This window comes from Narcine bancroftii, chromosome 2, assembly GCF_036971445.1.
Source record: "Narcine bancroftii isolate sNarBan1 chromosome 2, sNarBan1.hap1, whole genome shotgun sequence".
Classification (NCBI taxonomy): domain Eukaryota; kingdom Metazoa; phylum Chordata; class Chondrichthyes; order Torpediniformes; family Narcinidae; genus Narcine; species Narcine bancroftii.
This window is the reverse complement of record NC_091470.1, coordinates 161,015,100-161,028,810: the sequence shown is the minus strand read 5'-3', so window position 1 is coordinate 161,028,810 and position 13,711 is coordinate 161,015,100. Positions and strand designations below refer to the sequence as shown.

Sequence of the window (13,711 nt, the reverse complement as noted above, 5' to 3'; positions counted from 1 at the left end):
TTACTCATCAAAGTGGATGTCCTTGCATTTTTCCATGGTGTTCAGCTTCACAGCCAAGCTGACATAATAGTGCGTTTGGAAACAAAAGCTGAACGTCTGCTGAATAGAAAATAGAATCTAGAACAGTACAGCATGACGACTTTTCTGACCATGGAGCCAATTTAAACTGTGCCTCTGCCTGCATATCTCTCCAGTCCTTCCATCCCCTTAAATTAGGACACATGTACCTGTGTGCAAAATCACCATGTTCTCCTTTCTATTAGTGCATTCATTAATTTGTCTGGCCGTACACTATAAAAATGAACCCAACATTGCTTCTCAGCAAGCTTTACTGTTAATTAAAAGTAACACTTAAAGTGGTGCTAAACTGAAAAGCTGTGATGATTTTAAAATGTTGGTATTTTTGGCAAATTGTTCTTGTCTGGTTGATTTCCTGCTCAGCTGTTTAAAATGCCAACATGTTGTTGATTAAACAGATTACAGTGACCGGCAAGTATTGGATCTGTCCCTGTGCATTCCACTTGCCACATTTGAAACTGATTTATGTCCTTTCTGACAATGTAACAAAAAATGTAGCCAGAATAATTGTTTGCATCTGCTGATAAATCCATAAAGCTATTCTGAAACAAAGTTCATAATAATTTGAAAAGGAGTAGCACAGGATAAAAAAAATTGGAAAATATCAAATCATATTCAGCTGTTAAAGAAAATTATGAACAAGCTAATGGGAAACAAAAGTCTCACAGTCTTTAACATTTCTGCTGCTTTGCAATACATTCTAGTTTCAGCGATGTAGTCAGTTTGTATTTTTGGCATCTGCAACTGTTATTAGGTTATCTGCGAAGATATTGGGCAGTACACCTGCAGATGTAGAAGATCAATCATAGCCTGAGACAAAATATAAACTTAACTTGGCAATCTTCACCAACTATTTTCCCACCACTGTTCCTCTTCTCAGTGGACTGAATTCAAGGGGAATGTTTCTGTATATTTTAGCTTTCTTCACCACAATTGTAAACAAAGGTCCAGAACTGGAATGTTGACCATCTATTTCTACCTGTGGATGTTGTCTGATCTGTTGAGTTCTTCCACCAATTAATTAAATGTTTTTAGTGATCCAGAACAGTAATAGGCCCTTCAAGGCCACGAGCCCAGGCTGTCCAAATACACCCGTGTGACCAATACATCTTTGAAATTTGAGAGGAAACTAGAACACCCGGAGGAAACCCACGCGGTCACAGGCAGAATGTATAAACTCTTAGAGATAGTGCCAGATTTGAACCCAGGTTTCTGGCACTGTAATGGCGTTGTACTAACTACTACACTAACCTTGCTGTCCGATCTTTGTATGAAAATAATTAAAGTCTGGTGCATGCAGTTACTGAATGAGTCATGTTGTTTGTGCAACCCCATTTGGAGCCTTTTAACCATGACCAATAGGGCACTTTATCAAGTGTTCTCGGACTGGTTCTGGCCATTCATCATAAGGTAGCAATGAAAGTAACTCAGTGATGTTTGTAGTCTTGATGCTCCAAAACAGAACCATCTTCTTGGTTGCAAATTACAATTTTAGTCCTGAAGTGCTGCTAGCGAGTGACAAATACGATGTGCGAATAATGTACAATAAACCCCCCCCCAGAATCCAGCCCTTATGGGGATTGGTAGATGCCAGAGAAGTGAATTTGCCAGTGGCTTGTGTTGCCTGATTGGCGCACTTAACTGCTAGTGGGTCCCAATTGTAAGCTTTTGTATTTTTTTTGCCTATTTATTTTCTACTTTTTTGTTGGACTGTTGCTTGAGCCTGACAGTTGCTTTAAGGGGATTTTACTGTATTTCCATGTCCGAAAAAGTCAGTGGGTATTTGATGGAGAATTAAAATGATCAAGTTCACTCTTTAGAACCGAATGGAATACAAGTGGAAGACTGAATGCACTACACTAAATTGGAACAGATACAAATGAATCACTGCTTCATAAGGAAGGAACATTGAGTTTGCTATAACATTGGAAAAAAAGTAAAAGGATAGTTATCGCATCTCCTGCAGTTGCATGGGAATGTGCTATTAGAAGGTACCGTGAATAAATCTGAGGGTTGCCAAAGTAATGAACACTTCTGAATGCTAAGAGGAGAGAAAGGGATTTGTTCCGTGGTGGCATTATATTGATGTAGCAGAGGATGAAGAGGGACCATCCATTGAAAGTGATGACTGGTGAAAGCTGTCATGTTGCAGCCTGCAGGACTAAACAGCTATACAGTATGAATCAAAACTAGTAGGTTCTGATGAGAAGTCATCAACCTGCATATTGTCTGTGTTTTCTCTCTTTGCAAATGGTCCCTGACTTGCTGAGTCCTTCCAGTATTATTTCAGATTTGCAACAACTGCAGTGTTATATTCCAGCATTGTTTCCACACCCAACTGATCAGGTGCAATTAACATTACCACCTTCTCTCCTTCAGCAAAGCATTCCCTTTATTCTTGCCACCTTTCTCCCTTCTTTTCAACTCCAAACTTGCTTAAGGACAGATCATTGGTCTGAAATTGAAGCTCCGTTTCTGTCATAAAAGTTGCTGCCTGAACTGAATATTTCCATCATTTTTTGTTTATATTTTATTCAGAAGCAAATTCTATTTGTGTTGAAACCATTAAAATGGAAAAGTCTGGTGCTTACTGGAGGTCAAATGCAAATACTCAAGTTAAATGTGCCTTTCCCAGATGAAGAAAGAAGTGGGAAAGTGGAGGGGTTCATAATTTGAATGTAGCATATTGATGGAGGAAAGCAACTGAATTTTATGCTGGGATGCATATCGAGATGAGCTGGTGAAAAGGGAAGAGAAGACAAAAGTGAGAGTCCTTGAGCACGATTTAAATGATCCTTCAAGTCTTCATTCAACTTAAAAATGATAGATTTACTATTAATTTGAATACCATTAAATAAGTCAAAGTACAAAATATTCTCTATGCAACTGATCTTTTTCAATGCTAGTAGATAGTTTGGAATGTATCTCTGCCATAAGAGTTAAAACTATTAATATTCTAACAAAAGTTTACACCTTGAATGCAAACCTGCCTTTCCTCTTTCAAAAGTTGTATTTACTGTATTTTCTGTCTTTATTTCAAGATTTCAGAATGTGTTGATTTTGGAGTAAATAATTCCCCCCCCCCTCCCTGTTCTCATTTGCTTTGAGGAATCTAGGTGCGAGACAGGGCACAGAGAGGCTCTCGGATCCTGCTTGACATCGAGGCCGGTGCACCAGTTGTCCTGATCCCAGAAAGTTCCAAGTCAAACCAGCTGATCGTGGCGAACCTTGGTAAACTGAAAGTGAGGAACCAATTCTTGTTTGCGAGGTCACCAGGGACTTTCTCATTGCGAGACAAGGTAATACAAAAATCCACAATTTATCTCTTTTACATTCAGTGGGTAAAAGTCACATATGTTTTCCTTTCTCTCAGATTTTTTGCCTATTTTTCCATATTTAATTTCATATTTCATATGCTTTAGAATGTTTATGTGCAAGACTATATCCTTCAGCTTATTTATTATAAAAAGAAAAATTGAGCTAAATATTTGAAACTGAAGGCAATGCATAAAGCTGCTGAGCAGCTTTTCTTTTGTCACAAACTTTACAAGTTGAACTTTGCCAAGATCCCTATGATTATGATGTACTTTTAACATTTTGGTATTCCTTTCACTCGTTAATAAAAATGGAGCCCTATAGATAGGAAATCAAAAGCACATTAAATAAGATGACTGAAATTTGTGTTTCTTGAGAAGTTTTGAGGCTGAGAAAGAACAGAAATTTGGAAAAATGAAATCATTTTTTGTTTATATTTTATTCAGAAGCAAATTCTATTTGTATTGAAACCATTAAAATGGAAAAGTCTCGTGCTTACTGGAGGACAAATGGAAATACTCAAGTTAAATGTGCCTTTCCAAGGTTAAGAAAGAAGTGGGAACTGCTATCGGTCATGCAGTGAGGGAAAGAAACGCAGACTAGAATTGGAGGGCTGAAGAGTTTAGCTGAGATATGTCCTTAGAATTGGTGGAGGTAAAAATGAATTCATGATCAATGTGTGTATGAGAATCTTTCAATTGCTAAATTTAGAGTTTAGGACAGGGCATCACCATTGAATTGTATAAACTTGATCTTTTGGGATAATAGCCATAATGTAAAACTTCTCAAAAATTTGTGATTCTTCATTGAATTAGAGTTGTTTTATTACCAGATAATTAAAGCCACTTCAGCTATTTATCCGATAGATTGAGTGTGCACAACTCGGAGGCTTTGAGTTGGGAACTCCAGTTCATGTTGGGATTATGCAGTTAGCATTGACAACCCAGAATAGGCAAGAAATAAAATCATAGCTTTGCTATGCCTCCTGGAAATTATGAGTACGTTGACAACAGGAGAAGTTTTAATACCCTGCATGATAAATCAGCCTGCTGCTTTATTTATTCATGATCTCACTCATAAATAAATCTAACCATGTGGATGAGCAAGCTTGTTGAATTTTGTCTTTGCGTTTTGTGATTATTGGAGGGGAAGAGGAAAGTGTGAGGTGGAAAATCTTATTTCCCTTGTATCTTTTACTTATCACATATTAAATGCAAGATAAGTATTTGGATTTGTTTCTTCTCCCTGTAAAGCAGTGCTTACAAAATAGGTTCCTGTCTGAACTGGGTGAAGATATACTGTGAGGATAATCTGCTACATTTTTCAGGTTTAAGATATTGTCATCATAACAGACGAGTTGTATAAGACTAATCTTGAATTTTAGCTGCCTTGTAAGAATAATAACTGTGCTCGAAAAGCTGACTTGAGTCTGGCAATGATTTGCGATTCTGCATCGAATCTCGGCTGTGTTGTCAGGCTAATTGCAAGTTTGTTGGCATTTAAGCTATGCTCACGGGTAATGACTGATGGGCTGTGAATGACCTGGAGAAGAGGCCATGTTGTCAAGATAATAGCTTGTATCCTGTACATGACCCAAGATTGAGGCTGTCTGGATAATTAGTATTTCGTCTTTGACAGGAGTTCAAAAGAATGGATTATCCAGCATTAACATCCTCACCCTTGGTATAAAATGTTCTCTTCAAATTTCTGTTTTATATGCAATTAAGTTGGCAAATCGTATATGCTAGTCCATTAATTTTGCATTTAATGCAGGGTAAAGTAAGTCGTTTGTAAATTCCAGGTTTAAAGGAATACTAAAATTGTTAGATTGTACTTAAATGCAAAATTTTCCATTAATCCTATGAAGAAAGTTGCAGTAGTATTCATCGTATCTTCTGCATTCATTGTGTATTTAAAATGGCTGAATTATTTCAAATACATTTCTCTTAACCATGTGTGATTTTTACATTAATTTAAGTTTTTTTATTTTCCCTTTTTTTCCCTGAGAATTTGATTTTGCACGCTAATTCATACAAGGACCCGTCATTATTTGAGGTACACTTCTTTGAATGCTTTAGCAGAGGCATTGCATAGTGTGTTGTTTCCTCTTGTGTGTTCATGCACTTTTAACTGTCACCCAAATATTTGCAGCCAATTAGCAGATTGTTATCATCTGTAAATCTTCAAATATCCAATGACGTAAATTTCCATTGTTGGGAATGAAATGTACAGTGATTCAAATAAAACTGCAGCAAGAGAAGAAACTTCTGTGGTGGCAGTCAACTGATTGCACTGGACAACAAATATTTTCAAAAGGTTTTCTTCCTGAAAATAAATTGTAGATTATGATTGACAACTTCAAGCTGAACACAAGGATAATTTCAGATTTGCTTTATCGCTTAGGAAGTTGGAGAAACGTTAAGTGAACTTTATTGAATTCAGCTTGTCCAATTACATGGTAATGATGACAAATTGCATTAATTCAACTGACCTAAAAATTTTTCGCTGCTGAGTTGCGTTTGCACTCAGCATTTGATGCCTCTTGTGTCAGTGTCCAACAATAGTCGACCAGCATTGATGGGTTTCAGTTGCCCTAATCTAGCTTTTCCATGGTTGCACTGTCCTGGTGAACAACATCTTTAAATGCTTTCCAAACTATTTTCTCCGGTCTCACTAACAGATTTTTGAACCTGCATGGAGAGCCTGCCCAGGTATGGTTGGACTGACCAAAACTGCTTGCTTTGTGGGTATTAGACTTGTAAAAAATATGACAGGAAAAATCACAAAAAAAGGTTGTGTCTTAAAAAGAAAACTTAAAGGTGATTTTCATGATCAGGAGCCCAAACTCCTTAAAATACACCCAAAAATGTTTGGGAAGCAAGATCTTCGTTGTCCAGTGTGATGGTTCTCATGCCTGAACAATCCACTTGAATTTAGAATCTGAAGCTTGAAATTAATGGCTTGACCAGACAGAAATAGGCACCACGATGCTGAGATTAGTGAAGGCTATGTCTATCGCAAAGTTGAGAATGTTGAAAATTTCATCTTCTAGTCTTCTGTAGAGAGTATGTATCCTAAAGATACTTTTACCATTTTCTTGGGATGAAATCTGAGAAAGATTTCTAGTATTAAAAAAAAGATTGTGTGTACCTACGACTACATTTTCTCCAGTTTATTTCCAGTTCTCTGTGAGGAATAGAATGGGTATGCATTTTTGATTTGTCTATGAACACATGAGATCTTTCAAATACCAGTGCATCTGCTGCAGTGTGTGAGAGTTTGATTTATCCTGATTTTCTGCATGTGATGTATTTGCGGTATCATACTCCAGTTTGAAATGAGTGTGCTCATGTTCCAGGTACTTGCATGGAAATTGTATTGTGTTCTTTATGGTTCTTAATGTTAAATTGAGTGGCTTCCATTGCAGATCCCCATTCAGCTTCTGTAAAACCAAGATAATTCATTATTATAAGTATTATCACAGATAATGCAACAGTTACTGTTATTTAGAAGAGCTATGACATAACATTTTGGCTAGGAAAGTTGTATTTTTAACCTTTCAGATGACAATGAGATAATATTCCTAAGTGCACCTGAATTAGTTGTATTTATCTAGTTTCTTCCACATATATTGATACCACTGGCTGAAATGTATGCGCAAGCTAATGGTTGCTCTGTTTTGTTCAGTTTATTCTGCCTCAGCATACTTTTTGCTCAAACTCTCCGCCCTTTCTTTGCTACTTCAATATTTGGAAGTTCTCGCTCAAACCCAGGCAACTTCCAGCATTCTACCCTCTCAACTTGAAGTCATTGAAAATCCAATTCATCACAGACCACGTCACATCAAACTCTGTTCGCCCATATTTTGATTTGCATCTGCATGTGTCCTCTCACTTTAATTTGTTGAATCCTTGGTGGCCTGGACTGGAGTTGCAATAGTGAAAGCTCTTCAATTTACTCTCCAAATTTCTTCTTCACCATATCTGTTTTCTCTTTTTAGATTCTTTTTAATATCTATTTCTGTGGCCAACCATATGATTACCTGCATTTAATTTTTAAAAAAACTTTATAAAACCAATTATTGCTGTGATAAACTAATGTCAGTCTAATAAGTTTCCTTAATTATACAGATCTTTAACTTATATGAAAAATATTTTTAAAATATTCTAATTTGGACAAAATTAGCATGCACACCACACATGATCATGAAGTTGGCTACATTTCATTTTTTATATTTATAATTTGTAATAAATGATTTGCACATCTGAAGCCATTTTATTTCTGCTGTCTTTTTGCCATTTGTTATTTGTTATTCCCTAACAGAGACACCTCTGAAACTTTCGTTCTATGAATCAATTGCAAAATGACAAAAACTACAAATTGCAAATCTATTGACTCGCACTTAATGCAGTAAAGGAAACTTTTGCTTTGTTAAAGCAGCCTAAAGAATTGATTAAATTTGCAGTGAAAGTACCCTTACTGTGCAGGCATATCTCAGTGTGCTGACAGCAGTGGATGGGTGTCAAAGTACTGCTTTTTAAAAAAAAAAGCTTCATGTGCTAATGAAAGTTCGTCTTCCTACCATTTTACTCTCGCTGGTGTTATGTTTATTTTTAAATCTGTGTGCATATTACTAGCACAGAAAATCTCACCTGACTACTGGAGTGCAGAATTTACTGAAGAGGAAAGAAAACTTGGTATACTTTTCTTGAATAAATAGACGAGCGCACTTGCATTTCTTTAACTTTTAAAAAAAAATGTTTTGAAGTCACCAGTTCAAGTTAGCTGCAAGCGATTTGGAATATAAATTTGCTAGTTTAATTCATCTTGACACTATACTTTTATACTTCTTCTTCTTTGGCTTGGCTTCGCGGACGAAGATTTATGGAGGGGGTAAAAAGTCCACGTCAGCTGCAGGCTCGTTTGTGGCTGACAAGTCCGATGCGGGACAGGCAGACACGATTGCAGCGGTTGCAAGGGAAAATTGGTTGGTTGGGGTTGGGTGTTGGGTTTTTCCTCCTTTGCCTTTTATCAGTGAGGTGGGCTCTGCGGTCTTCTTCAAAGGAGGTTGCAGCCCGCCAAACTGTGAGGCGCCAAGATGCACGGTTTGAGGCGTTATCAGCCCACTGGCGGTGGTCAATGTGGCAGGCACCAAGAGATTTCTTTAGGCAGTCCTTGTACCTTTTCTTTGGTGCACCTCTGTCACGGTGGCCAGTGGAGAGCTCGCCATATAACAGGATCTTGGGAAGGCGATGGTCCTCCATTCTGGAGACGTGACCCATCCAGCGCAGCTGGATCTTCAGCAGCATGGACTCGATGCTGTCGACCTCTGCCATCTCGAGTACTTCGACGTTAGGGGTGTAAGCGCTCCAATGGATGTTGAGGATGGAGCGGAGACAACGCTGGTGGAAGCGTTCTAGGAGCTGTAGGTGGTGCCGGTAGATGACCCATGATTCGGAGCCGAACAGGAGTGTGGGTATGACAACGGCTCTGTATACGCTTATCTTTGTGAGGTTTTTCAGTTGGTTGTTTTTCCAGACTCTTTTGTGTAGAGTGTTGTCTATCTCCTTGTCGATCCTTGCATCTGATGAAATGGTGCAGCCGAGATAGGTAAACTGGTTGACCGTTTTGAGTTTTGTGTGCCCGATGGAGATGTGGGGGGGCTGGTAGTCATGGTGGGGAGCTGGCTGATGGAGGACCTCAGTTTTCTTCAGGCTGACTTCCAGGCCAAACATTTTGGCAGTTTCCGCAAAGCAGGACGTCAAGCGCTGAAGAGCTGGCTCTGAATGGGCAACTAAAGCGGCATCATCTGCAAAGAGTAGTTCACGGACAAGTTTCTCTTGTGTCTTGGTGTGAGCTTGCAGGCGCCTCAGATTGAAGAGACTGCCATCCGTGCGGTACCGGATGTAAACAGCGTCTTCATTGTTGGGGTCTTTCATGGCTTGGTTCAGCATCATGCTGAAGAAGATTGAAAAGAGGGTTGGTGCGAGAACACAGCCTTGCTTCACGCCATTGTTAATGGAGAAGGGTTCAGAGAGCTCATTGCTGTATCTGACCCGACTATACTTTATACTAAAGTGATGACTACTGATGATAAACCAGCTGTCAGAATGTGATGTCATAATATTTATCATAGACAATATATTTGACTGGCTTGGAATGGGATTGTGGCTTTACTGCATCTCAATGAGCTCATTGACGTTCCATCGATTCACTACCAACTAGAAATAATTTAGTCGTTTAAAAATAAATTTGCAATAACCTACTGAAGAATTCCTACTACAAAAATGCACTAATACCTGTAATCACAGTCACGGGAAACCCAGATAAATGTAAAGCAAGATGTCATCATTTGTATTCTGCGTAAAATTGTCTGAAACTAAAGGAATGGAATCAAATTCAGATTCTTGTGATTATTGAAGCGCTAACTTGATGTAAGCACAGTCATTTTGTCATATCATCGATGTAAAACATGAAGGTTATGGTTCAGGATGATACTTTTTAAGCCTGGACTATTGAATGCTGTAGCATGCCTCACTACCTTTCACAAAGTGCTCTTTCCTTTGTGAGCCTGACAGAGTTAACAGGCTATTGAACTATGAATAGCAAAAAAAAACCTATCTTAATCTAATTGTCACCTTTTGGTTTTAATAGTTTATCATTTACATCTTGATACAAGCGTTTCATCTCTGTCATGTGTCTGGTTAAAACTGTAGAGATTCTTACTATTTCTTCAAATTTAAATACACAATCTAGACAAAATTATTCAAAGCATTCATTTCAGTAAATACGCTGTTAAAATGAGCATCAAATCACTCACTGCCAATCTCGAATACCATTGCTGCTGCAACAGAACTTTGCTTATTTTATCTTCCTACAAATTCAGCTATCACATCCAGGAAAATCCTCTTAGTTTTTATCGTAGTTTAGATAGCCATGATGATTATGTTTAAGTAAGTTAGCAGATGTTTTTAATGTATGCAAGTGATTCAAGGACATCTGGATACAGTAAAACCTTGGAATTCGAGATACTGGCATCATCAAGCAACCAGCAAAAAATTGTGGAAAAGAAATAGGTAAAGACTATGAAGTTTAAAATTGGTGTTAGTTTGCCAATCAAGCAACATGTAATCTCAAGCAACCAGAAAATTCACTTGTCCGGTATCTACCAATCCCCATAGGTAGTGGATACCAGGGGTTTTACTGTACTTAATAATTCAACATATTGGCGACAAGCATAATGAAGATTTCTTGTTAAAGCATCTTGGATTAGTTTGCGAAGATTTCTGCTTTCACATGAAACAATGCAAAATTGAAAATATGACTATCTGCAAAGAATTCAAAACTGAAAGTCCTAACCATAATTGGACAGTATTTCCATCATTTTCTGTTTTAATTTTAATAATTTTCAACAAAAACAGAGACACTGGAAGAACACAGCCAGTCAGGTAGCATCTATAGAAAGAAATCTCAACTTTTCAGGCCAGATCTGGTGGAAGAGTGGAGGGTTTACGGTTGACAAAGCAGATATGTGGGGAATAGGATATAGGGAGGTTAACACAAGCCATTTGTGCTCAGCTCATTCCATTGTATTTGGCCTCACCGTGACAAATTTGAAGAACTGCATCTCATTTTCTACCAAGGTAATATAGAACTCAATAGCATGAACATTTGAAATTTTCATACTTCACATAACATTGACACTATTTCTGTATGCCCTTTCCCTGTTTCCATTCTCCAAGCCCATTCCAGTACATGTTTTTCATTCGCCCAAATGGTTCAATACTTGTCTCAGCTCTCCTACCTTCATTTGACCAATGTCCTGCTTCTCTTGGCCCCTCGCCAGCCCATTTTGTTACGCGAGGTCTCTCCCTTTTCCCAGTTGGTCTCAAAATCTGGTCACAACCGAAAATAGTGGCTCTCCATTTCTCTCCACTGAGTCTCTCCAGCTTCTCGTTGCTTACTCAAGATCCTGTCATCTGCATTTTGTGTCTCCAGAGTTACGTTGAGATAGACCAGGTGATATAGGACACAAGTATCAACAATTAGCAAGCCATGTAAAAGAGACTTTTTTTTAAATATTTTTTAATTTTTCACACTGTGAACCATATCAACCAAAATATGTACAAACGTTTCTCATTAAATATACACAGTGGCATTTTCTCCCTTTTTTTTCCCCCTTTCCCTCCCTCCCCTCTTCCCACCCCCCCCCTCCAAAACCCATAAATATTCAACCTATACAATAAAACAATATCTTCACACAAAGGAAAATAAACAAGAAAAATGCTTCATCTATTTGTTACACACTGAATCTAGTCGTTTTGTCTTTTTACCTTTTTAGGGGATGGAGTTCTGAGGCAAGCTCTCTCTCTTTTATGTTCCATGTATGGTTCCCAAATTTATTCCAACAATATGACTTTATTTTTTTAATTATATGTTATCTTTTCCAATGGAAAACATTTTTTCATTTCCATGTACCATTGCTGTATTCTCATGCTCTCTTCCATTTTCCAAGTTGATATACATTTTTTTTGCTACAGCTAAGGCTATCATAATGAATCTTTTTTGCGCTTCATCCAGTTTGAAGCCTAATTCATTACTACTTATATTACTTAGAAGAAAGATCTTTGGATTTTTTGGTATGTTATTTTTTGTGATTTTATTTAATATCTGATTTAGATCTTCCCAAAACGTATTCACTTTCGTTACATGCCCGAATTGCATGTATTGTTCCCATTTCCCTCTTGCAGCGAAAACATGTATCCGATAATGTTGAATCCCAATTTTTAAATTTTTGAGGAGTGATATCTACCCTGTGTAACCAATTATATTGTATTATGCGTAACCTTGTGTTTATTGTATTCTTCATCATTCCAGAACATATCTTTTCCCATACTTCATTTTTTATCTTTATGTTTAAATCTTTTTCCCACTTTTGTTTAGGTTTATAGTTTATTTCATCATTTTCCTTATCTTGCAGCTTAATGTGCATGTTTGTTATAAATCTTTTAATTATCATTGTGTCTGTAATCACCTATTCAAAGCTGCTCTCTTCTGGTAATGTCAATCTGTTTCCCAATTTATCCTTTAAATAAGCTTTCATTTGATGATATGCAAACATTGTACCATGAGTTATTCCATATTTGTACTTCAACTGTTCAAAAAACAATTTTCCATTCTTTTGATTCCTTTTCTCTCCTATTCTCTAAAGGAAAGATTATCTATCATAAAAGGGATTAGTGGATTTTGCGTCAATAATAATTTTGGTATTTGGTAATTCGTTTTTTTCCTTTCTAAGTGGCTCTTCCATATATTGATGCAATACTGGTGAGTTTTTATATTGCAACAACTTTTCATCCCACTTATAAAGTATATGTTCCGTATATTCTCCCCTATTTTATCTAGTTCTATCTTAGTCCAGTCTGGTTTTTCCCTTGTCTAGTAAAAATCTGATAAATACCTTAATTGTTCGGCTCTATAATAATTTCTAAAGTTTGGTAACTGCAAACCACCTTGGTTATATCCCTCTGTTAATTTATCTAGCGCTACCCTATCAACATTACCAGTAATTCTTTCCAATCTTCTCAGTCTTCCTGCAATTTCTTTATTAGTGGCTGATAATTTAGTTTATACAAGTGGCTTAAGTTATTATCTAACCTGATCCCTAGGTATCGGATTGCTTGTGCTTGCCATTTAAATGGTGATTCTTTTTTTAAATTCTGTATAATCCGCGTTACTCATTGGCATCACTTCACTTTTCTTTGCGTTGATGTTGTACCTCGATATTTCTCCATATTCCTTCAATTTCTTATGTAATTCTTTTATTGATATCTCTGGTTCTGTTAGTTATACTATGATGTCATCTGCAAATAAGCTAATTTTATACTCCTTCTCCTTTATTTTTATTCCTTTTATTTTATTTTCTATTCTTATCAGTTTTGCCAACGGTTCTGTTGCTAAGGCGAACAATTAGAGGGATAATGGACATCCCTGTCTAGTTAACCTACTTAATTTAAATTGGTTTGATACATATCCATTTACTGCTACTTCACCAACAGTCCATTGTACAATGCTTTAATCCAATTAATATATTTTTCTGATAGATTGAACTTCTGTAATAGTTTAAATAAGTAGTTCCACTCTACTCTGTCAAAGGCTTTTTCTGCATCTAAAGCAACAAGCCACTGTTGGTTTCTTATTTCCTTGAACTGCATGAATTAGATTAATAAGTTTACAGACATTATCCACTGTTCATCTTTTCTTAATAAATGCAGTTTGATCTTGTTTTACTATTTTTGGTATACAATCGGCCAATCTG

General features: G+C 37.0%; 1 protein-coding gene across 7 annotated transcripts in view; it reads left to right on the top strand.

Moving 5' to 3' along the window:
• The window catches only part of vps13d (vacuolar protein sorting 13 homolog D), a 234,188-nt gene that overhangs the window by 60,764 nt on the left and 159,713 nt on the right, over window positions 1–13,711 (top strand). For all 7 annotated transcript variants that reach the window (XM_069918981.1, XM_069918980.1, XM_069918987.1 and 4 more), the window contains one exon: window positions 3,195–3,377. In XM_069918981.1, the coding sequence (XP_069775082.1) occupies window positions 3,195–3,377 (183 nt within the window). The remainder of the gene's footprint in view (window positions 1–3,194; window positions 3,378–13,711) is intronic.